Here is a 25,671-nt window from a genome sequence, read left to right as displayed (position 1 = left end):
GATTGAGAATAGAAGAGAAAACTTTCTTTGTCCTTCAACTGGAAATCCCTGGAAGACCCAGTTCCCTTTCTGCAAAGGGGGAAAGGAGGGGCCTTATATGAGACCCTCAGGAATCAGCCCAATCGGATCATTTTTAGGAAGAGAGAAATCTCAATCTTTAATCCCTCCCAGCAGCTGCAGAGTTCAGAGGAAATGTCTGCTCTGAGTTCTGATCAGGTAAGGAATTCTTGTTTCTCCTCTTGTGCACAGGCTGCTTGAGCAGCTCTTCCAGCCTTCCCTTCTCTTTCCTTGTTGGTCTCTTTTGGTTGTTGGCATTAGACTTTAACTAGCTAGAGCAAGGGTGTCAAATGTCTGTCCTCAAGGGCCGCAATCCAGTCGTGTTTTCAGGATTTCACCAATGAATATGCATGAGATCTATTAGCACACAATGAAAGCAGTGCATGCAAATAGATCTCATGTATATTCATTGGGGAAATCCTGAAAACCTGACTGGATTGCGGCCTACAAGGACCAACATTTGACACCCCTGAGCTAGAGGTAGATTGTGGGGGGTCTGGTCTCAGGGATTTGTGAGAACAGGAGGAAAGGAGAGCTGCCTCTTTTATTTTGCCTGTGTCTGGTCTTTCAGGATCAGGTCTTACCACTGATGTATTTTTGCAGCCAGGAATGTTTTGTTTATGTTTATTAAAAACTTTCTATACCGCATAACAGCCTAAAAAAGGATCTAAGTGGTGTACAATACATAATACATATTCATCAAGAAAGGAACTCCATTTAAAGATAGGATAGAGAAGAGTAAAAGCAAAAGTTTTTTAAAAAAATTTCTAAAATACTAAGCAATCAACATCTCCATCATAATAATTCTAATAGCTCTAATAATTAAATAGCTCTAATAATTAAAGTAGTGTGGAATTTTCTAACCTGCAGACAAGATACTGCAATCCACTTCTACTACTACTTATCATTTCTATAGCGCTGGAGTACCCCTAGGAGCTGCACCCAGGGCAGATCGCCCCTCCCCCTACTCCACTTCCCCACACCCCCTTCTTGTTACACCACTGTCTGAGGAAGGGGATTTTTGTCTCCAAAAGTTAGTAAAAAATATATTAAAATTAATTCAATAAAAAGATTATCTTATTTCCATTTTCCATTTATAGTTTGTATAATAAATGTTATGTCTTGTTTTGTATGTTAATATGTAACTCACCCTGGATAAGGGCAGGGCATAAATAAACAAACAAACAAACAATACTACTTTATTTTAAAGCAACAAAAAAATATTTTTTCTACCATTTGTCATCTCTGGCTTCTGCTTTCCTCATCTTCTCTTCACTCTCCATTCCCTCCAACATCCATCCTCTTTCTCTGTCCCTTCCATTTTTCTCTTTCTGTCTCTACTCTCTCCCCCATGCTCTGGCATCTCTCCCCTCTCCTTTCCTTCTCTCCTTCCCACCCCAACTCACCCCATGGCATCTGCTTTTCTTCCTCCATGCCCTGGGATCTCTCTTCTCCTTCCATCTCTCCCTCTTCCTCCATGCTCTGGCATCTCCTTTCCTTCCTTTCCCTCCCTCCCTTCCTGATGGTCTTGCATCTCAGTCTCCTTTCCTTCCCTCCCCCCATACCCTGGCATCTCTCTCCTTCCTTTCCATCTCTCCCTCCCTCTCCATGCTCTGGTATTTCCTCTCTTTCCTTTCCTCCCTTCTTTCGCCCTAGTCTGGCATCTCTATCATCTTCCCTTTCCTCCATGCCCTTCCTCCCCTTCCATGACTTGGCATCTCCCTTCCTTCCCCTCTCTCCTTTCCTTCCCCATGGTCTGGCATCTCTTTCTTCTCTCCCTTCCCTGGTCTTCCTTCTCCCTCCTCCCTCCCTCTCCCCAATTGGGTGCAGCATTTCTCTCAACCTCTCCCCTCCCTCCCTTTGTCACCCTGCAGTCATCAGTGAAATGTTCACAATACGCTGCTTTTGCTGGCATTGGGCCTTCCTCTCTACCAGATCCTAACTAAAAACTGGTAGGAGGATTCTCTGAACTCACAAGTCATGAGTGGCTTGTGAGTTCACTGCAGTCACCAGAGAATCCTGACAGTTTTTTCAGTCCAACTCATATACTGTTTGTACCACACTCAGAAATTAGAGTCTTAACAAAGGCAGATTTGCTAAAACATTGTCAGTGAGTGTCGAGTCCTTTTCTCCACACCGTGCTGTTTACTAATAAAGTATACTTTGGAAGAACCCATCACTGAGTGGCTGACATCTTTTGCCTCATGACTCCTTTATTTGGAAACATGTATGGAGTCATCAAGAGTGTTTTTGAATAAAGAATTTTGTGGACACCACTGGCATTGTTGTCTTCCATCATCCCTGCTATTTAGTGCAATCTGATCTCACTGACAGAGCTCATATAACAGTCTATTAAACCCAGTGGAACTGTGGCTGAGGGTGTCCTTTTTCCTTTTCTAGAAATTGGTCACATTCAAGGATGTCACTGCTTATTTCTGGGAAGTGGAGTGGAACATTCTGGGAGAATGGCAGAAGGAGCTTTACAAGAAGGTCATCAAGGAGGTTCATGGGATCCTCTTGTCACGAGGTAAATATGTCTTCTCTATCATCTACCACACAGGCTCATTAGTAAATTGGTGGAATAAAAATCACAGATACTGGGTCCCGTGTGCATCTGAACTTTAGAACCTGGCTTTTGATGTCATATCCAACAGGAGCCAGTGAAGGACCTTAAAATAGGGGCTTCATCCATGATTAGCCAGGCTTTTGCATGCTCTGCCTCCATTGTATTCAGATCTATCTTATGCTTATCCATTATGGATACCTTGAAAATCAGAGTGGTTGGTGTGTCCCAAGGACTGGACTGAGAACCCCTGCTATAGAACAAAAATTTGGTACAGAAGACCAAGAGAAGGATTATGAGGACATGACATGTCAGCTTAACACTAGTCAACTGAATTGTAAAATATGTAACCCCCTTTGGATGGTAGCAGATATCATTGAGAAAAGTGACATCTGCAATCCCTCCATCAAGGAGGACTATTACATTAGTGTCTTCTATTCCGCCAATACCTTTTGGTTCTAGGCAGATTACAAAAGAATTGGTCTGGGCATGCCCAATGAGATTGCAAGCTAGATAATTAGAAAAAGCATTAGGGTCTGGCGATATATTGAAGTTAGTTTGACTTGACAAATTTCCTGAATAACTTGGTTTTTAATTCTCTCCTGAAGGTTTTGTAGTTTGGCGTTGTGATCAGCAGGTTGGAGATGTGGTGGTCTAGTTTCGCTGCTTGAGTGGCTAGTAGGCCATCATACATTTTCTTATGTTATATGCCTTTGATTGGGGGTGAGTGAAGGGGGGCCTGTGTTCTCCTTGTTCTGAATGTGTTGTTCTTGGTTAGGCAATTGTTTAGATAGGTTGGTCCATCACCATTCAAGGCTTTGAATAGCATGCAGTAGAGTTTGTAGAGTATGCGTGCTTGTACAGGGAGCCAGTATGAGTCTTGGAAGGCAGTGGTAATGTGGTCATACTTTTTCAATGAGTATATTAGTTTGAGGGCTATATTTTTGCACTGTTTGGAGTTGTTTTGTCATGTTGGCAGAGCATGACAGGTATAGGACGTTACAGTAGTCTAGGAGTCCTAGAACTAGGGACCTTGAAGAGAAATATCTACACCAGCAAATCTCCAAGGTTTAAGCGTTATCAAGTGGCAGTCACGGCTCTCTCTCCCTCTTCAGAGAAAAACATAACAGATTACTATTTAAAGATTTTTTTAGTCAGAAAACCTTAGTTTTCCAGCCCTTGGGGCATACTGTAAAAATTAAAAAAATCACCATAAGAATTCCTCAGTACAACTTCCTCTGACAGGAAGACTGACTGATTTTTCATCAAACCACAACCTGCCCAGTAAACAACTATTGAAAAAAAAAACCCCCCAACAACCCAAAACCAAACAAACCAGAAAACATTGGTCAGTTTGTGTGTAGAAGCTGTCTGGTATTATTTGATTGCCTTCTGCGCTTCTCACACAGCGGTTGCTAGGACCACGAAGACTCTTTCTTATCATGTACATGCCTTCAATGATGCTACAAGCCGGCAAAGAAAAGATGCTGGCAAAACAGCTGACTTCTTCGGCTCCCTCAGGGCCCCGTTTCGGTTCCAGCAGGGGAGGCTAGCGCAAAACCGTCATAGCTGACGAATCACAAAGGTTCAGCTACGGCAGCGCCTCCAAGAAAGGAAAAGGATAAGAAAAAACTCCCAATGATTCAGAGGCAAAACACCCCCTCTCCACCGTTGGCAACGTCTCTGCAACGTCCCGCTGAACAGGCTTCAGTGTCCAGCCTCTCAGTGGCATCCTCATCACAGGGGATTCCCGCAGGCTCAGCTGCAGCCTCGCGATCCTCTTCCCTACTTTTCCTCACAGATTTGCTGGCATTTGGACCATAGAAGGGTGCTGGGAAAGTTTCAGAGTCCAAAAGGGTCCAAAGTCCAAAGTTCTTTGCTAGACTGGGAACAGCCACAGGTACCCCCTAAAAGGTTAGCCCTGTAGCCCTGTCTCCTGTAGTACAAGTTGCTCCTTCTCCCGAGGCTCAGTCTTTTCAAGCAATGTCAAATTTTTTCACCTTTTTTCAGAAATTTATGCAGGAGAGTGCAGGGTTTTTTCAACAACAGGTTCCTGCACCTCCTATTCTTGTTTTAGAACCTCAGCAATGTCCTTTACCCCCACCTGCTGAGGTAGACATACCTCCTCTTATAGACTGGAGTCCTGGAACTCCCATTTGCTCCTCTCCAACCCCAGGGCCGTCTCTTCCAGGAATGGCCGGAGCAGCAGGAGTCTTTGCCTGAAGACTTAGAGGAACCTGACCAGCCTATGGCCCAGTCAGCTGTCACAGAGGAGAACTCTTACTCAAGATTTGTACAAAAGGTATCTTCTCTTCTCAGTCTTACTCTGGATACAACTCCCTCAAGAAGAAAGGATCTCCAAGCCATCCTTCAATCCTGTAAGTCTCCAGTGAAAGATCTAATTGCCTTGCCAGTGCATCAAATATTGCAGGATCTTCAGCTTAATAACTGGCAAAACCATGGTCGGTATCCATGGCTTCCAAACGCCTTGAGATTAAATACAAGGTGCAGAAGGCACCTGGTCATGATTCCCTGCAGCTCCCGCACCATTCTATGGTTTCAGAGTCAGCCATCAAGAAAGGTACAGCTTCCAGGTCCAACACTAATGCTCCTCTTGGTAAAAATTGTCATCTCTTGGACTCTACAGGCTGCAAGGTATACCAGGGTGCTATGCTCTCTGCCAAAATTATGGCCCACCAGCTCCAGATTTTGCATTTTCAGCACTCAATCTTGCAGCAGCTAGAATCAGCCTCACCTGAGTCCATCTGATCAAGACAAACTATGATATATAATAATAGGAGGGGGGAGGGATACAAAGATAGGTTTTGTTATATGAATGAAGGGTTTTGAGGGAGGGTGGGGAGAGGGTTACATTTATATGTTTAGATTATAATGTAAGATATGCAAGTGCCTTGTTTCATTGTGTTGATTATGAATATTGTACACTTGAGGAAAGATTTTTAAAATGAATAAAGAATTAAAAAAAAAAAGACAAACTATGATGCTTATGATATGATCACCAGGACAGCAGCCGTGGCCATATGTGCCAGACGTAGTATATGGCTGAAGGCATCAAATCTTAAAGACGATCTTCATGACAGTCTGGTGGTTGCTCCCTGCTTAGGAGACAGCCTCTTTGGCAGATACCGTTTCCCAATTGAAGGAAGATTCCTCAGCTAGCCGAGAACTTTCAGCGACTCCCTAGAATCAGTCTAACCAATTTCTTCATCTTTCTTCTAATTATTCCTACAGAAGAACATATCAGCCACAACAGTTCTTCCAGCAGTATTATCCAAGGAGACGTTTTACACCTTATGCCAGAACTACTCTGCAACGTACGCAAACATGTCAGTATGCACCTAGACAACGTCCTTGGGGTGATAAGCAGCAGGCCGTTTCTCAACTCCCGACACTCAAGCCTGCTCCTAGTTTCTGACCATCTTCCAGTAGGGGGGCAGTTAGCACAATTTTACTCAATTTGGCAGCAGATCACAACAGACAAATGGGTCCTCAATATTGTGCTTCAGGGGTATCGACTAAATTTCCAATCCTATACCCTGCCTTCCAGAGCTCCATCTCCATTCACAGTTCCTCCTCAACATGTGTCTCAGTTGGCAGCAAAAAATCACACTTCTCCAAAACAATGCCATAGAATAAGTACCACCCATTCAGCTAAATCAGGGGTTCTACTCAAAGTTTTTTCTTATCCCCAAGAAGACACAGGGCCTTCGTCCAATACTCGACCTCAGACCTCTCAGCGTCTGCCTCAAAAGGGAAAAATTCAGAATGCTCTCCCTTTCAGTGATTCTGCCTCTTCTTCATCAGCACGATTGGTTAACCGCCCTAGATCTCAAGGATGCTTACACTCATGTTCCAATTCATCCTTCCCATTGTAAATTTCTCAGGTTCAAATTTCTCAATCTCCATTTCCAATACAAGGTCCTACCATTTTGCTTCTCGTCAGCCCCATGAGTTTTCACCAAATGCCTGGCAGTGGAGGCAGTACATTTAAGAACATAACACCATATAGTGTTTCCGTACCTGGATGATTGACTATTACTGGCTCATTCCAAGGACCGTCTTCTTTTCACCATTCAGACCATGGTACATACCTTGCAAAGTCTGGGCTTCATCATCAACTTTGACAAGTTCAAACTCACTCTAGTGTGCATCCTAATTTTCATCGGAGCACTTCTTGACACCACTGCTGCAAGGGCCTATGTAAATCAAGAAAGACATCTGGCTATCATAAAATTGGCAACCCAAGCCAGACAGTCAACTCTTACCAGCTCGAGAGATATTGCGACTGCTGGGTCACATGGCAGCCTCGATTGCATTGGTGCCACATGCCAGACTACACATGCGTCCATTGCAGTGGCACCTCAAATTGCACTGGAACCAGCGTCTCCACCTACTGTCACAGCTGATTCCCCTGCCGTCCAACATCAAGGCTTCCTTTCTATGGTGGATTCACTCTGTCTCCCTTCAGGCAGGATGTCCCTTTCAGCTCCCTCTGCCTCTACCACCACCGATGCTTCCACTCAGGGGTGGAGAGCTCACTTCAACAATCTTTGCACACAGGGTCAGTGGAATCCATCAGAGCAATCCCTTAACATCACTCATCTGGAACTCAAGATGCACTTTAAGTTTTTCGTCACTGGATAGGTCACAAGAACATTCTCATTCAGACTGACAATCAAGTGCCATGTTTTACATAAACAAACAAGGCGGTTCTGGATCCCTCAAACTATGCAGAGAAGCTTATCGCCTCTGGTCCTATGCCCTGATGCTCAGCATCAATCTTCGGGCAGTCTACATTCCAGGACATCAAAATATCTTTGCTGATTCCCTCAACAGGAAACTCGAATGGGCCCTCAATCCTGCAGTACTAACATCTATCTTCCATCAATGGGGGGACTCCTCAAGTGGATCTCTTCGCTTCTCCCATCAATGCACAGTGCATTCTCTTTTGCTCCCTGCACCCAGTGCCATGAGCTCTAGCCAGGGATGCCTTTTCAATTACATGGAACCACATTCTGCTCTATGCGTTCCCACTGTTCCCTCTCATCTCCAGAGCGCTTCAGAAGGTTTTAGCAGACAAAGCACATCTCATTCTCATTGAATGCAGGTGGCCCAGACAAGTCTGGTTTCCACTGCTTCTGGATCTACTGGGTGCACCCCCTATACCCTTGGGCGAACGTCCGTTTCTTCTGTCTCAACACAACGACCAGCTGCTACATCCCAATCTCCTCAGTCTGAGTCTCACGGCATGGAAATTGAAAGCTCACTCCTAATGGATCTCCTGCTTTCCCAATCTGTGAAAACAGTTCTTCTTGCAGCTACGCAAGAAAGCATATGGAAATGTTTTCAGTATGGGCGCATGATCATGGTTTACAACCACTCCATTGCCCGCTGGACTATGTCTTCACATATCTCCTGCATTTGTCTGATTCAGGGCTCAAGACGAACTCTGTCAGACTTCATTTATCAGCAATTTGATCAACAGTAAACCAATTTCACAACACCCTCTCATGGCTTGTTTCCTGAGAGGTCTCAACAATCTTAGACCTCCATTGGAAACCCCTATTCCAGCGTGGGACCTCAATGTAGTGCTAGATCAATTGATGTCTAAACCCTTCGAACCACTGGGTTCTGCATCTCTTACCTTCCTTTCCTGGAAGACCGTCTTCCTGGTAGCGCTCACATCAGCCAGAAGAGTAAGTGAGCTTCAGGCCTTATTTACATACTATCCGTATTTGAAATTTTTTCCTAACAAGGTACAGCTCCAAACTCATCCGAAGTTCTTATCTAAGGTGGTTTCGGATTTCCATCTCAACCAAACCATCACTTTGCCCTCATTTTTTCCATCTCCACATGCCTCTGAGGCGGAAAAAAAACTTCATTCTTTGGATTGCAGAAGAGCACTGCTTTTTTACCTCAAAGCTACTTCTCATCTCCGGAAATCCATTCAATTATTTGTGTCTTACAATCCACCCACATGTGATCATCCTGCAACTAAGAGAGTGCTTTCAGCTTGGATCTCACGTTGCATACATTTTTGCTACACAAGAGCTTATGTACAGCCTCCTGATTCCATTGGAGCCCATAGTCTGTGTGCTGCAGCAACTTCCATTGCAAACTTGAGGTCCATTCCAATCCAGGACATTTGCAGATCAGCAACCTGGTTGACTGTACATACTTTTACTAAGCATTATTGCTTAGGCCAAGGCGTAGCTCAAGACAATCAGTTTTGCGTAACCTCTTCACATTATAGACTGCTTCAGCTTGGGACTCAACAATCAAGTGGGGCTGCATATCCCCTGCCTGTCTCCGGAGAAAGCACAGTTGCTTACCTGTAACAGGTGTTCTCCGTAGACAGCAGGGGAATGCAGCTACACTTGCCCGTCATCCTCTCATCTCTTTTGCTAGAGAATAAACTGACAGGTGAAGGGGTGGGGGCTCAAGGAGTAGGCAATCCTGCACATGCTCAGTAAGCTCAAAAGCGTACTGTAGCTATGGGAGAGAGTACTGATGCTGTTTGGCTAAGTCAGAAACTTCACCAATCAAGTGTGGCTGCATTCCCCTGCTGTCTACGGAGAACACCTGTTACAGGTAAGCAGCTTTTCTTTCTCTTCAAGCTTTGTCAGACATACTCAAACCTTCCTCCACCCATACACCCCTCCGTGCACACTTTCATTCACTGCTTCTTCAGAACAGGAAACGTTGATGTCCCTGTACAGGTTGTTGGTGAGACCCCACTTGGAGTATTGTGTTCAGTTTTGGAGACCATATCTGGCAAAGGACGCAAGAAGACTTGAAGCGGTCCAGAGGAGGACAATGAAAATGATAGGAGGCTTGCGTCAGAAGACGTATGAGGAGAGACTGGAAGCCCTGACTATTGTGGCGGGGCTGGGGGTAAGCCTAGCGCTGGCAACCCGGCTCCCGCCCCAGGCGTAAGGACGGAGCGCTCCCAGGAGGACTCCCACTGGATAAGCAGTAGAATAATTAGTGGAGACTGCGTTCTTGGTAAAGTTCAGCTTTTATCTTTATTACCCCTAGTTCACAGCACTAGGGTTCCAGTAGTCCCTCTGGTCTGAGGAGACTTAAAACAAAACATACTTTCATAAGGTTTCTTCCTTACAATACAGTCCAGCCTGCTGCCCAGGCAGAAAAGCCAAAAAAATAACCAAAACGTTTTCTCCTTAGTTTTGCTCTTTTTGTTTGGAAATACTTCAGGAAGCTCTGTGACCTAACCCACCCGAAGTCCAATGCCCCCCACTACCCTATGCTCCTGGGTAGGGCTAGGGAACTTTATATAACCCAACCTTTTATGACTGGTGTAAGTCCCCTCCCGAAAGTTCCCTGCTTCAGGGTTACACAATGTCAGGTCTCTGAGTTCCGTTACACTTCTCGGGGAAGTTAATTAAAGGTTCTCACCTCCTTCCCTTTATCTACATGGCCTCCCTCTCAGGCTCTAAGTGATTCATTCACACATGCTCACAGTTCTGCTACGGGAGAAAGAACGCTACACAAAGATACATTCACTTTCATTCCCCTCCCCCATTTATACATTGTTAACTGTGATTCTCCAGGAGATCCCATACTGCGAGACTGCACTCCATCTCACTGCTTTCAGATAGCTCTCCCTCTAATTCCATTAGGGAATCTTCGCTTTCTGAGACAGGGTAAGAACTCCCTTCAGGGACAGCTAACGGCCAGCCCTGCCCTGGAGGTCTTTCTACTCCCCTGCACTTCTGCTTAGGAGTCAGAAGTCTGTTAGCTCGGGAGGGTTGTAAGACCAGCTGTGCTTTAGCTAGGGTCTGGGACAGAGACCTCCTAGCAGGCTCTTTCCTGCTTAGCACGGCATGTCTCTCCTGCCTTTCTCCCTACAGTTTTCTCCCAAGTGTTCTCCCCTGCAGTCTTCTTACCAATCTCCTCCCTAGTGTTTCCACCTGTGCTCATTTTATGCTGTAAGCCTAATCCCACTCTCCCTCTGGGTTCGTCCTGCTTGCCAGCCACACCCCTCTCATTAACCATGCCTGTGCTGGTTTTCTTTACTAGAGGTTTTGTTGGAGATTTGCCCAAGGTATTATAAAAGGGATTATAGTGCCCTAAACCAGATGTTATGGTTTCTGCCCTTCTCTCTCTGCCTTGCCCTGCCTGTTGGCTCTTGGTGATAGGTACAGGATTATTAGGCAGCTTCCTGGGCTTAGGAATAGGGGCCAGCCTTTGCAAGGCAGGGTTTAAAGCTGGGTTTAAACTGCTGACAGGCTCTTCCCTGTCACACTATGTATACCCTAGAGGAAAGGAGGGACAGGAAAGATATGATTCAGACGTTCAAATACTTGAAGAGTATTAATGTAGAACAAAATCTTTTCCAGAGAAAGGAAAATGGTAAAATCAGAGGACATAATTTGAGGTTGAGGGGTGGTAGATTCAAGAGCAATGTTAGGAAAATCTACTTTACGGAGAGGGTGGTGGATGCCTGAAATGCACTCCTGAGAGAGGAAAACGATAACGGAGTTCAAAAAAACGGGATGAACACAGAGGATCCAGAATCAGAAAACAATAATAAATATTGAACTACGGCCAGTACTGGGCAGACTTGCACGGTATGTGTCTCTATATGGCCTTTTGGTTCAGGATAGGCTGGGGAGGGATTCAATGGCTGGGAGGGTGTAGATGGGCTGGATTGAGTTTTGACGGAGATTTTGGTAGTTGGAACCCAAGCACAGTACCGGGTAGAGCTTTGGATTCTTGCCCAGAAATAGCTAAGAAGAAAAAATTTAAATTGAATCAGGTTGGGCAGACTGGATGGACCATTCGGGTCTTTATCTGCCGTCATCTGTTATGTTATGTAACGTCAATCGCTCCTCCTAAACTTACTTGCTCCACTTCATCACTGACGCTGAAACCGTGGATTGAAGACAAAGTTTTATTTTATTTTTCTTTCCAGCTTATGATTTATCTTTAATCTTATCTATTGTTTTGCCTTTTGTCTTTGTTTTGTTCTATTTCTATCATTTAAATTTCTCCAGAATTCTACTGTTCAACGGCTCCCCCTTCTGCTTCTATTCCTTTCTCTCCTCTCTTCTACCTTCCAAAGTATTTAGATCAATGCTGTCTTGTTAAAATGTTTATTTTATTTTTATTTTTCCTCTAACTCTACTTTTCACTTCTCTATTACCCTCCAGGTACTTTAGTTAGATTGTGAGCCTTCGGGACAGTAAGGGAATTTTTCAAGTACCTTTCTTATTTCTAATCTTAATGTATATTTTCTGTAAACCGCTTAGAACCTAACGGATGTAGCGGTATATAAGAAATAAATTACATTACATTACATTACTATGGTACTTCCATAGGGTTACTATATACAATTAAATGTAATTTTCCTCCTTCTTATTAACAGGTTACTCAATTGTTAATCCTGATGTTATATTTAAGATTAAAAAGGAAGATGAGAAACATTTCACTCAAGACTGTGAGTGGAAAGGAAAAGAAAACCCACATGACCCCATGAAGAGTAAGTAAATGTTTAGGATTTAAAGGGCTCTGCTTTTTTCAGATCATGGGAGATGGGTCCTTAACATCAAACATTTGCAGACTTAAAATGTATTTCTTAACTTAGTATTATCATAACCTTGGTGACTCCTTGTAAATGTGTTTCCTCATCACAGGCCTTCCTGTTGTAACATCTGTGTTCTCACTGAGTGTTAAGCAAGAGGAAGGTCTCCCCTTCATGGATCTTCCTAAATTGGAGACATCTGAACAGATTCACCCTCCTGTAACAAGTAAGTATAAAATTCTTCCTCCATTTCTTTATTAAGGTTAGCCTGGACCATTCAATAATTTAATGCTGGAGAGTTTAAAGGTCATCATGCTCTCTCTTCCCATTGGTTTTTTTTCCCTACTTTGGATAGAGTAGGCTGCCTTGGAGATGGAGGAAGCAGCTGACAGACCTGCAGAACCCTTCATCCTAATGTCATGGGGCCGAGAAATCTGTATTGTTAAATGGTGATGATGAGGAGGCTTCTCTGTTATTGATGGAACGATGCAATTTGAATGGAATTTTTGTATTGCTGGTGGATTGTACATAAGGCAGTTTACACTAATGCATTTTAATATTAATGGATTGATTTGTAAGAGTTTGTATACAGTGCAGCTCATTAACTTTTTTTGATTAATTTACTGTAAATCTGCATTAAAGTTAATGAAAGCTGACGCAGACTTTTAGTGTGAACCAAAGAGATCAAAATACCAGTTAAGGAAGACAGAGAGGGAAAAATGCTTGAGTACCTGAATAAACTCATGTAAACCGTTCTGAACTCTCCTGGGAGAATGGAATAGAAAATTGAATAATTAAATAAATTATAAAATAAAGTTATTGAAGGGAATGTCACGTTTTTTTCAATAGTAAGAAATACTCAGTACAAAAAAAGGTAGTGAACAATTAAGATTCAGTGGCGCCATGAGGCAAATATGGGCAGGAAAATTTTCAGATGAAGAACTTTAATGATGATAAAGAACAATAATTAGTAAAAGGTGAGAGAAGTTAAGGGAATCAGGATCTATTTCAAAAGAGGTAAAAAAATGACTAAACATGGCTGAGAATGCAAAAGATTAGGGAAGAAAATGCTTTCTGTGTCTTATTTTGGCCCAAGACACTCCATTAAGGTGTGGAATTAATGGGAGAGAAATGAAATGTATGCTTCTTCTCTCCCAGACTCTGTCTCCTCCTGACTTTCATATGGGACAGGAGTCTGGGAACGGAGGTACTTATGCTGAGAGAATCTTCACATTTGGCTATTCCTGATAATAACCGAGATGAGGCGTTGGATTGACTATGACTCCCAGAGCTCTGTCTGCAGCATTCGGACCTCTCCAAGCTAGACAGACTCCTGCAGAGAGATTTCAGGCTTTCATCTTCCTATTGACTTCCAGGGTTTCTAAAATAAAAACTCACTATAACATTAGGGGACACTTTAGGGGTCCGTGGGAGCTGTCAGTGACTCTCTGGCATTGAAATAAGTTATTGACCTAGAGGGTAAACTGACAACACCTGGCTGTTGTGGTTTTGCTGTGGGCAAGCATAGTGGGAGCTGAGGCCAATGCCGGACAGACTTGAATGATCTGTCCCGCAAATAGTGAGAGACAAAGAAGAATGGCCAAATTCAGAATGGGGAAATGGTCTGTCCCCCTCATACGATGTGAGATAGGTGATGGTTTGATAATTTTATCACACACTGTGAGTGGGGGAAGTGTTTAGCTTAGGAGGGAAGGGAAGGCATCTTGACTGGGAAGTTGAATATTGTCAGCAGTACACCATGTATCATCCCCATCATGTTTGGCTGCCTATATGGTTGACATGGTGATGACTTCACAACCAGCCTTTAAACATGGGTGACCTGGGCCTACACAGAGTGATGAGCAAGGCTCTGGTCACCTTGTTGGGCAGACTGGATGGACCACGAGAGCCTTTTTCTGCTATCATTTACTATGTTACTGTGTAACACCTGTGCGATAATAGTTAAATATGTTTCAAATCCAGCAGTTCCCTGTCCCTTGTAACCTGAATAGGAGGCTTCTTCTTTCGCTGCTGTGGGGAGAGCAGCCATTTTGTGCCATTATTGTTCCTGTTTCCCAATTCATTTCTAAGAATTCTTTCTCTTTAGCACCCTCTGCTGGTGGCTGAGACTTCTCCTACTCTGTCTCATAGAATCATAAGGGCCCTTTACTAATGCGTGGTTAGTGCCTTACAACAGGGTGTGTGCATGTGTCCTTTAGTAATATTTGAATTGGTGCGCAATTATCATGCGCTAAAAAATGTATATTTAACTGCTGGAGCAGGTCTGGGGGGCAAAGAGTGAGCATATTCTGCTCTAATCAGCATGTGGACACTGGTGTGCACAGATTGGCGCAGGTTTAGTGCTAATGGCCACTTGCTAATGGGGAAAATTAGCAGGTGGCCATTAATAGGAAAAAAAGAAAAATCAGATGTTTTACCCCAGTATAAAAAAAATGGCCTTAGTGCTATACTTTACCGCTATTTAGTAAAAGGACCCCTAATGATTTAGCAGACTTTCCGTTTGTGGTTTCAGGAAAATTCTGATTTCTAATCTTTAACTACTATGTGAAGAACAGTCCATAGAAAAAACCCCCAAAAACTACAACCTAAGGTGGATGTCATGTGACTGATTACAAGATGGCTGCTTAGCTCGCGTCTCCTCATTAGCCTCACATAAAAGTACCAAATTCAACCTTCTTTAATTGATATGCAGGTCAGTGGACTTTGCATAACTAATGAATGTCGTTGAAACCTTCTAAAAACGATAATGCAAAGTCATCACACAGTGCATCCAAACGTTCTAAGCATGAGCCACCATCACCCGAAAAGGCCTGCCTGACTGCTCCCAAAGAACAAGGAGCTTCAATCTCAAACGACCTGCAGGTCTTATGTGGCCTGATGCAGAAAAATTTGGCAACGACTGCAGATATAAAATCTGACCTTGGCAGCATTACACTTCAATTAAAACAGTAGAACGCAAGATTGGAACTTGTCAAAGAATGACTAACATTGCATGATACTCAGCTTCGAGGTAAAACGTGGCCTCCATAAGATGGATATATTACAACGTGATATTAAGGACATTTTTAACAGAACTTCACAAAAAGGGTGCCATGTCTTCTCCTCACTACAGTTCCCTTATAGGTAATGGTGAGCCCCCCAAACAACCTCCAGAATCCCCTAGACCCACTTATCTACCACCCTAATAGCCCTTATGGCTGCAGGAGCCAATTATATGCCAGTAAAAAAGGGTTTGGGGGTGTATAGAGAAGTGCACATGTTTAAGAGTCAATGCAGTGATTACAGGGGCTTATGAGCATAGGTCCTCCTCTCCATGAGTCCCTAACCCACCCCCAAGATGGCTTAAGCCACCGCTGTGCTGGATGACTAGGCTTTCCTATGCCAGGCTGCCAGGTGATGATGGTCTGGAGGCTGAATTTTAAAAGTGTGATTACGATTTTTATGGGGGGGGGGGTCGGTGATCACTGGGGTAGTGTGTGGGGGTCTGTATTATGTATTTGCAGTGCTTATTTGGTGACTTTAGGTGGATTTTTGTGACTTAGACCATGTTTTACATGGTCTAAGTCACAACATCCAAGTTCCCTGCCTTGTTTAGCGATGGTCGTTCAGCGGCACTATGGAGGTCTAGGTCGTTTAGAAATACGTTCCTAACCCGTTTTTATTATCGGCACTTGGACGTCTTTCGTTTATGATCGTCTAAGTGCCGACTTAGGCCGGTTTTTGGACGTTTTTCTCTTTCGATTATGAGCCCCTTACTGTTTTACTGCCCTTCTATACAACCCTATCTGTTCTTTATTTCATATAGATATAACGTTGTCTTATTTGTTTGATGTTCTACTCTCCTTAGCCTTAAAAGTCCTTCTCGGTTCTTGGAAAAATTTGTTACAATCTTCACATCTCCAATGGTGGAATTTCGTATGTCTCACTTATAGATTTGAAGCTCATTTAGCAAAAAAAGTCTAATAGACTTCATAAATTCCAACTACAATGGAACTCCCTCAAACTTTATCTATTCTGAAGCTCTGAGATTTATTTCCTATTGAGATGCATGCATGATGTTTCTACTGTTTTCCTTACAATGTTAAATTGTTTGGCTGATCAACTATTGTCTGGTTCTCAACATTTTCTTTTTCTATACAATGTCAACATTTTCTATACAATACAACATTTTCTTTTTCTATACAATGTCAATTCACTTGTATTTCTTTCTAAAATTCTTAAATAGTGACTTTAAAAACCCCCAACAACCCAAAAACCTCTTCATGACAGAAATTTCCATTCTATTTATAAAATAGCGGTATCCACAATAGCATTGTTTGTAGCTTCTGAGAAAAAGAGTTGCCACTTCTGTATTAAAATGATGGGGATATTGCTAGAATATATTTCTGATGACAATCAGTCCAGCAGCTCCCCTCTCTTTTTGGCTCTGTACTGGTGGCAAAGCCTAGGAAAACAGCACTTACAATGTAGGATGGAGTGACTAGGAGATACTCATTCTACATCCTTATATCCTTGCCTTGAGTTTAGCCACCCATCTGTTTATTCCAACAGACTCTGTACCACCCATCTTGTCCCCATCTAATATCTATGCTTGGCCCCTTGGCTATATGATACAGCATTATCATCATATCTATGTTATTTGAGTGTTCTGGTGTGTGCTTATTAGCTGTTTCCTAAGTGTTATGCTGATATTGTATTATATCTCTCTTATCTGAATTTCAGTGCTGTCAGTAAGTATATGTTTGAAACTGTTTCATGGTAGTCCTGTCATTAAGGTTTTTTTGTTTTTTTTTTAAATTGTCTTTATTAGCAGTTGCAAAGGGAACATACAACCAGGATCACTTAATTTGTTTATATTTGGTCTTTTACTACTGTTTTGCTGTTAACAAAATTGTAAGTTATATTGAATTATAACTGCTGTACAACGCCTTGGGTGAATCTCTTCATAAAGGTGGTTAATAAATCCCAATAGATAGATAAACGTAATATCTTTTTCATATAACAGGCTCCCATAATGTCACACCTGACATTTTAATCCGATTTGAGCAAGAGAGATTCAAGACTGAGCCTCAGGAACCTGAGGAAAGAGGAAATCTGACCCCCACAGGCACATGTGAGGAACTGCAGGAAACAGGTGATGTAGCTTAAAGTGAGAAATGGGGTAATGCAAACATTTTCTCCAAGAAAGACACTTCTTCTGGCCCAGGCACTGTTAGAATGAGGTGTTATAATCACTGCCCCTGCTTCTAACCTTTGTCATGAGGAGGATGTGTTTCCTCTCTCTCCCTTATTTCTATTTTTCTCTATTTCTTATTAGATCTGCCTTTCTGCTTTTCAAATTCCTTCTCTTTCTCTTGTTCTCCCCTAGCATTTTCCTATGTCTCTCTGTCTCTTCTCTTCATCATTTATCGACACTTACTGTCTCTCATCTTTTATCAGTTTTTATGATCTTCCTCGTCTCTCTCACTTTTCGTGGCCTTTCTTGGTGCTGCTCTAAGATGCTAAACTCTCCTCCCACCCAGAGGCTTGTAGTTTTTGTTCTTTGTGAGCAATGCAGTGCTTCCAGTTGGAGAGAGGCAGGCAGGATGGTCTTACTGGAAGAGGCTAGAGGAAAGGAGGAACGATGGTCCACACTAGGATCAGGAGTGTGCTCCAGAGGATCTGGAAGGCGTATGACATGCTGTATTGCCATGTAAAGCTTACTGATGCTGAAGCATGTGCAGTTGAACCTCGAAGAATAGCCTGCCACAGCTAATAGGATTCTTCACCTTTCTCATCTGCAGAAGATGCACAACCTGAGTCTTCCAGAATGGGCCACACCAGAAGCAATTCTAGACCTAGTTTTTAGTGGAGCGCATGAATTGGTGTGGGAGATAATGGTGCTGGGGCCGCTTGATAACAGTGATTATAACATAATTAGATTTGATATAATCCCTGAAGTATGTTCACACAGGAAATCCAATTCAATAGCATTTAACTATTCAGGAAGGACGGACTCCACCTCAGCAGAGACGGAACAAGGCTACTTGCAAGCAACATCAAGAGAGAAGTTTTTAAACTAGGAAGAAGGGGAAAGTCGATAGTTGACAGTCCCTCCAGGGATTCAAGACAAAGTTAGACAAGTTCCTGGTGAACAAGAGCGTACACTGGTAGGGCTAGTCTCAGGGCGCTGGTCTTTGACCAAAGGGCCGCCGCGTGAGCGGACTGCTGGGCATGATGGACCCAGCAGCGGGAATTTTTATGTTCTTATTTAACTTTTAAAAAGGAGACTTTGATAATATGAGGAAAATAGTAAAAGAAAACCAACAATAACCTTAGAGGAGCAACTGCAAAGGTCAAAAATTTACATCAAGCCTGGATATTATTCAAAAATACCATCCTAGAAGCTCAGACTAGATATATTCCATTTATTAAAAAAAGGAGGAAAGAAGACCAAACACCAACTGGCGTGGTTAACAAGTGAGGTGAAGGAAGCTATTTAAGCTGAAAGAGAATCCTTCAGAAAGTGGAAGAAGGATTCGACTAAAAATAATTGTAAACCATGCAAGGAATGGCAAGTCAAATGCAAGGCGCTGATAAGAAAGGCAAAGACAGACTTTGAAAATAAGATTGTGTTGGCAGCAAAAACACATAGCAAAAGCTTTTGTAGGTATATTAAAAGCAAGACAATCAGAAATGAATCAGTTGTAGCACTATATGATTGAGGAGTACAAGGGAAGAGAGATTAAATGAATTCTTTGTTTCAGTCTTCACCGAGGAAGATGTGGGGGAGATACTAGTGCCTGAAATGGTATTCGATGCTGATGGGTCAGAGAAACTGAAACAAATCTCTGTAACATTGGAAGATGTGATGGCTCAGTTTGACAAATTGAACAGTAGCAAATTGCCTGGACCAGATGGTATACATCCCACAGTGCTGATAGAATTGAAAAATTAATTTGCAGAGCTATTGTTAGTAATTTGCAATTATTTTTAAAATCCAGCATAGTACAGGAAGACTGGAGGGTGGCCAATGTGACACAAATTTTTTAAAAGGGTTCCAGAGGTGATCCAGGAAGTTATAGACCGGTGAATCTGAAGTTGCTGCCAGGCAAAATGGTAGAGACTATTATAAACATAAAATGACAGAACATATACGTAAGCATGGATTAATGAGAGAAAGCCAACATGGATTTAGTCAAAGGAAATCTTGCCTCACCAATCTGCTGCATTTCCTTGAAGGGGTGAATGAACATGTAGATAATTGTGTATTTGGATTTTCAAAATGCATTTGACAAAGTACCTCATGAAAGACTTTTGAAGAAATCAGAAAGCCATGGGATAGGAGGTAATGTCCTTTTATGGATTGAGAACTGGTTGAAAGACAGAAACAGAGAGCGGGTTTAAATGGTCAATATTCTCAATGGTGAAGGGTAAATAGTGGGGTTCCCCAGGGCTTTGTGCTGCTTCTTAACATATTTCATAACCGTAGTATAAGAATCTGTTTGCATTGAATGCCGTGGTTCATTATCAGAGTGATGGAGGGTCCTTATCTCCTTACACCAGGAAATTTACATTTGCAGAACTTGTACATAAGAACATAAGAAGTTGCCTCCGCTGGGGCAGACCAGAGGTCCATCCTGCCCAGTGGTCCGCTCCCGCGGCGGCCCATCAGGCCCACTGCCTGAACAGTGGTCTCTGACTAATTTTATAATTTACCTCTAATCCTGTCCCTATAACCTTACCTCTACTCCTATCTGTACCCCTCAATCCCTTTGTCCTCTAGGTACAATTCCCATCATCTCAGTTTTAGACAACAGGGCTGGCTCTAGAGGCCGTGGCAACCTGAACCAACTTGTGCAAGACCAAAGGAATCCCCTCTCTCTTCTGTGAAGGGACCAGTGAGACAAGCTTTATACCCATATATTTTATAACACAATTGCATGGATAGGCTAACAAGAAAGTAGCCCCTAACTGCCTTGTCTCTTCTCTCATACTCAAAAACATTTTCTGTTCTGTTAGGAGGTTCACTTGTACCTATTCTACTCCACTCAGGATTTTATAGACTGCAATCATATCTTTTCCAAGCTGAAAAGCACTAACCGTTTTAGTCTTTCCTCATACGAGAGGAGTTTCATCCCCTTTACCATCTTGGTCGCTCTTCTTTGAACCTTTTCTAGCGCCACTATATCTTTTTTGAGATAAGGAGACCAGAATTGAACGCAATACTCCCGATAAGGTCGCGCTCCAGGAACATCCAGATGGCATTGCTGTATACTTCGATCCCTCCCCCATTCCTCTCCAGTTGGGTGGTTGTGTCTTCTGAAGATGTACACTGACCTGCCTTTTTGTTAGGTCATATGGCAAGTTTTGCTTTTAATGCCATGCTCTCTCTATCAGCCCAGATGTACTTGAACCTGCCTTGTTGGTTGGGTTTTCCCAAATACTTGGCAGATAAGTTAAATGGATATGTACCATCTTATGCCCCGCAATCATCCCAAAAGAGTTTATTAAAACTTACTACTACTACTTATCACTTATATAGTGCTGAAAGGCATATGCAGCGCTGTACAAAACTTCCATCAATGAGCCTTGTAAGGTTAACAACTTCTAGAAACGGAGCATTTTGTTATGTTGGTCCTTACCTTTGGAATCGGTTGTTGGCCATTTTCATGCAATTTCTACTGTTTATCACAAAACTTTGAAAAACCCTGCTGTCTTGACTATATATTGTGGATTCCTTCATAATTTTGATGTCAGGAATTGGTTTAGTTGAACTATTAAATATTTTCTTCTTGATGCAGGAAATTGTGAATATTGCATAACTGATTTACTATGGGACTCATTTCAAAAAAAGAAAATTGTCCAAAAAATGGCATAAAGGGACAGATGGACGTTTTTTCCTCGCAAAACCCTTCTAAATTCACTATTTTGAAATGTATGTTATAGATGAATTTCTATGGTGCTTGTCTTCAGTGCGTCTAAATCTCAAGGGGGCATGTTGGAGACATGGGCGGTATTAGGGCTGGCTCATGATTTGGATGTTTTTCTGCAATAATCAAATATTTTAGAAAATGTCCAGGGCATGCAGGCATAAGAGCTATTGTTGTGGTGTACAGTAGGGTCCAATAGGTTTTGGAGGGTTATGGTGGAATTTGTACCTGGGCCTTTTTAGGTGAAGTTCACTGCAGTGCTCCCTAGTGTGCCTTTTCTTTATCAGCTTCTACATATGTCTCTGCTTCACTTTTGAGTCTCACAATGCCACTTTTGCACTTCTTCCTATCACTGATATATCTAAAAAAATGTCTTGTCTCCCCGTTCTACTGTTTCAGGTATTTTTTCTTCCATTTGCATCTTTGTTTTCCTGACTACTCGACCAGCCTCTCTTAACTTTTCCAGATATTTTTTCTGTCTTCCTCTTTCTGCGATATTTTGTAGTTTATGAAAGCTAACCTCTTATTCCTTACCTTCTGAGCTACTAAACCAAAGTAGCCTTCTTTTCCTCTTACTTTTACTTATTTGCCTCACAAAAAGGTTTGTCGCCCTTACAATTACTCCTTCCAGAAATTCCCATCCAGACAATTCCTTAACGTAATCCCCCATTCGAACAAAGTTAGTTTTTTAAAATCTACAACCTTTACTTTTGAATGAGCCCTCTCTATATACCCATCTTAATATTAAATCTTACAATGCAGTGATCACTGGATGCCAGATGATCACCCACTGTAACATCAGAAACACTTTCCCCGTTTGTAAGCACTAAGTCCAGTATGACCCCATCCCGCGTGGGTTCCATTACCAACTGCTGGAACAGTTCTCCCCTGGGGATATTTGCAATATACAGTATATCTTATGCAATAGCAGAATGAAGTCCAGGTCTCTAATGGGGTGTTCAGAATATTTGGTTAGTGAATGTAATCAGAGTGAAAGAATCACTGTAAAGATTGGAGGAGAGGATGAGATATATCCAAAACCGATGAATGAGGCCAGGCTAATCTTTCTTTTTACGTAGTTGTCTACATGCAACACCATTTTTTGTTACATGACATGTGGAGACTTAGCAAAGCAAATGTTTTTAAAGATTACTCAACGGCTGTATAATTTATGTGCATAACTCTCATTTTTATCCAACAGATGATGGATTTAGAAATAGTAAGACAATGAAAGAGAAAGATGGGCAGCAGATAGAGGAATGGAAATATAAAGACCCTTCCAGAGACAGCACAGATCCTTTAGCTGATTGTGTGGGAGGTACGAGTAAAGTTACACCACCCACCATGAAAGAAAAACTTCAGAATATAGCTAGAACCAAAGCATGTACTGAACAAGAGAGAAATTCCAACTATTTCTCCAATCTTGCACAAAATCAGAAACTCAATGGAGAGAAACCGTTTCAGAGCACTGTAAATGAGGAAAGATTGTCTGAGAATTCAGAACTTACAGAAGAAAAAGAAATTCAAAAACACAAGTCCTTCCAATGTACTGAATGTGAAAAATGTTTTACATTTAAAGCACAGTTTATAATTCATCAGAATGTTCACAAAATGCGAAAACCATCAAAATGTTCTATACACAATAAAAGCTTCAGACAGACATTACAGCTGAAAAGTCATGAATTAACCAACACTAGAAAGAAACAAGTGTGTGACATGAACTTCCAGGAAGCAAAGCTATTTCAATGTTCAGTATGTGAAAAAAACTTCAATCAAAAAAGTAATCTCAGAATTCATGAAAGAAGCCACACTGAAGAGAAACTATATAAATGTTCTCATTGTGATAAATGCTTCAAACAAAAATGCAAACTTAGCGTTCATGAAAGAATCCACAATGGAGAGAAACCATATAAATGTTCTCATTGTGATAAATGCTTCAAACAAAAATGCAAACTTAGCGTTCATGAAAGAATCCACAATGGAGAGAAACCATATAAATGTTCTGAATGTGGTAAAAGCTTCAATCAAAAAAGTGACCTTAGAAGACATGAAGGAATCCACATTGGAGAAAAACCATATAAATGTTCTGAATGTGATAAAAGCTTCAATCAAATAGGTAAACTCACAACTCATAAAAGAATCCACACAGGTGAAAAACCATATAAATGTTCTCATTGTGATAAATCCTTCAATCAAATTAGCAGCATTAAAATTCATGAAAGACTCCACACTGGAGAAAAACCATATAAATGTTCTGAATGTGACAAAAGCTTCAATCAAACAATTCACCTCAAAATTCATAAAAGAATCCACACTGGAGAAAAACCATATGAATGTTCTGAATGTGGTAAAAGCTTCACTCGAACAGATCAGCTCAGAATCCATGAAACAATCCATGCTGGAGAAAAACCATGTGAATGCTCTGAATGTGGTAAAAGCTTTAATCAAAAAAATGACCTCAGAAGACATGAAGGAATCCACATTGGAGAAAAACCGTATAAATGTTCTGAATGTGGTAAAAGCTTCAATCAAATAGGTAACCTCACAACTCATAAAAGAATCCACACAGGTGAAAAACCATATAAATGTTCTCATTGTGATAAATTCTTCAATCAAATTAGCAGCCTTAAAATTCATGAAAGACTCCACACTGGAGAAAAACCATATAAATGTTCTGAATGTGATAAAAGCTTTAATCAAACAATTCACCTCAAAATTCATGAAAGATTCCACACTGGAGAAAAACCATATAAATGTTATAAATGTGGTAAAAGCTTCCCTCGAACAGATCAACTCAGAATTCATGAACGAATACATGCTGGAGAAAAACCATGTAAATGTTCTGAGTGTGGTAAAAGCTTCAAGCAAAAAAAATGAGCTCAGAAGACATCTTGATAAATGTTTCAATGATATAGGTAGTCTTAGAATTCATGAAAGAATCCACACTGGAGAAAAAAATGTATAAATATTCTGAATGTGGTAAAAGTTTCAATCAAGAAAATGACCCCCGAAGACGTGAAGGAATTCACACTGGAGAAAAAAACATATAAATGTTCTGAATGTGGTAAAAGCTTGAATCGAACAGGTGACCTCATAACTCATAAAAGAATCTACATTGGAGGAAAAACGTTTTCACAGCAAATCTGATCTAAGAAAGTATGATAAAATCCACCCTGGAGAAAAATGTGAACAAATGTGCTAAGATGATTTTACATAGGGGGAAAATGAAGAAGCTGAAAACATCTCTCTGACTAATCACTGAGATAAAGGAACCTGAATAGGAACTTATATCTAAATATTTAGGAGTGAAGGAAGGAACAATTTATCAAGCAGGAATCACCGAAGAGTACATTAACATAGAGACATGACGGCAGATCAAGGCCAAATGGCCCATCTAGTCTGCCCACATTAATAGCCAGCATTCTATTGTATAATCAATTGGCATTGCTGCACTCTCATATAGCTTTGGTATTGAAGACTAGCCTATTAAAGACATTTAAAAACTAGATGAACAAATGAGAAAAAAAAAACATTCCCACAAGGGGATCTATAAGAATCAGTGTATGCCAAGACTGTACATTCCTAGATCTGAAGGAGGGATCGGTCTCTTTCAAATAGATTACATCTATCAAGCAACTATCATAGGCCTCCAGGCTTACTTGATGGCATCATCAGATCTCAAAGCACTAAACGTTTTGAAATATGGAAGAAAACTTCCAGAATCCATTTCTATTATTAAACTTGGACAAGTATTCCAACAAGTAGAAGAAATGGGTGAAAATCTATTGGTACCAAAAGGGAAGGAAGCAACAGAATTTGCAAAGGAAGTGAAAAAGCTCTTTAAGGAATTGGATCACAAAGGGGTGGAACAACAAGTAGCAACTGCATAAGTACAGCAGAAAATAAATTGTTACTCCAAGAACCATTCATGGGTCAACATCGGACACATACAGTAAATGGTTAAGGAGAGGTGAATTTAAACTTAAGCATGAGTAACTGATAGTTACAGTCTAGGGCAGGGGTCTCCAAAGTCCCTCCTCGAGGGCCGAATCCAGTCAGGTTTTCGGGATTTCCCCAATGAATATGCATTGAAAGCAGTACATGCACATAGATCTCATGCATATTTATTGGGGAAATCCTGAAAACCTGACTGGATTCGGCCCTCGAGGAGGGACTTTGGAGACCCCTGGTCTAGGGCAATGGATTATAGATAAGATGGTTTACACTTACAGCAAGCATTGAAAAAGATGGTGCAACAGACAATGTAGATTTTCTAAGAAAAAGCTAGAAACAGTTACTCTTCTCATGGCTGGCTGCAAAGTCTTAATGATAGAAAAAATTTATCCAGAAAGGCACAGCAAGGTGGCATGTCTCATTCATTGGGAATTATCTAATCATTATAATATCAGTGTACCAGAAAAACATTGATATAATGACCACGAGAATTGTGGAAAACGAATAGGTTAAGATCTGGGACATTCCCATCCTGACTGATAAAAAACTGGATATAATGGTAAAAGAAAAAAAATACCAGAATGACATTGATTATAGAG

At 41.5% G+C, this 25,671-nt stretch overlaps 1 protein-coding gene across 2 annotated transcripts; it reads left to right on the top strand.

Moving 5' to 3' along the window:
- Positions 1-25,671, top strand: LOC117367648 (zinc finger protein 2 homolog). Of its 2 annotated transcripts, XM_033960416.1 has the most exons (6): positions 1-216; positions 2,458-2,584; positions 12,030-12,143; positions 12,298-12,411; positions 17,212-17,340; positions 22,320-25,671. In XM_033960416.1, exons 1-6 carry the CDS (start codon positions 193-195, stop codon positions 23,993-23,995), a joined length of 2,184 nt encoding a protein of 727 aa, XP_033816307.1. In that variant the 5' UTR covers positions 1-192; the 3' UTR covers positions 23,996-25,671. The 2 variants fall into 2 exon arrangements, with proteins under 2 accessions (XP_033816307.1, XP_033816308.1); XM_033960417.1 differs by lacking the exon at positions 17,212-17,340.

This window comes from Geotrypetes seraphini, chromosome 10, assembly GCF_902459505.1.
Source record: "Geotrypetes seraphini chromosome 10, aGeoSer1.1, whole genome shotgun sequence".
NCBI classification, from domain to species: domain Eukaryota; kingdom Metazoa; phylum Chordata; class Amphibia; order Gymnophiona; family Dermophiidae; genus Geotrypetes; species Geotrypetes seraphini.
The sequence above is the reverse complement of the archived record's forward strand: the minus strand, read 5'-3'. Positions and strand labels throughout refer to the sequence as shown.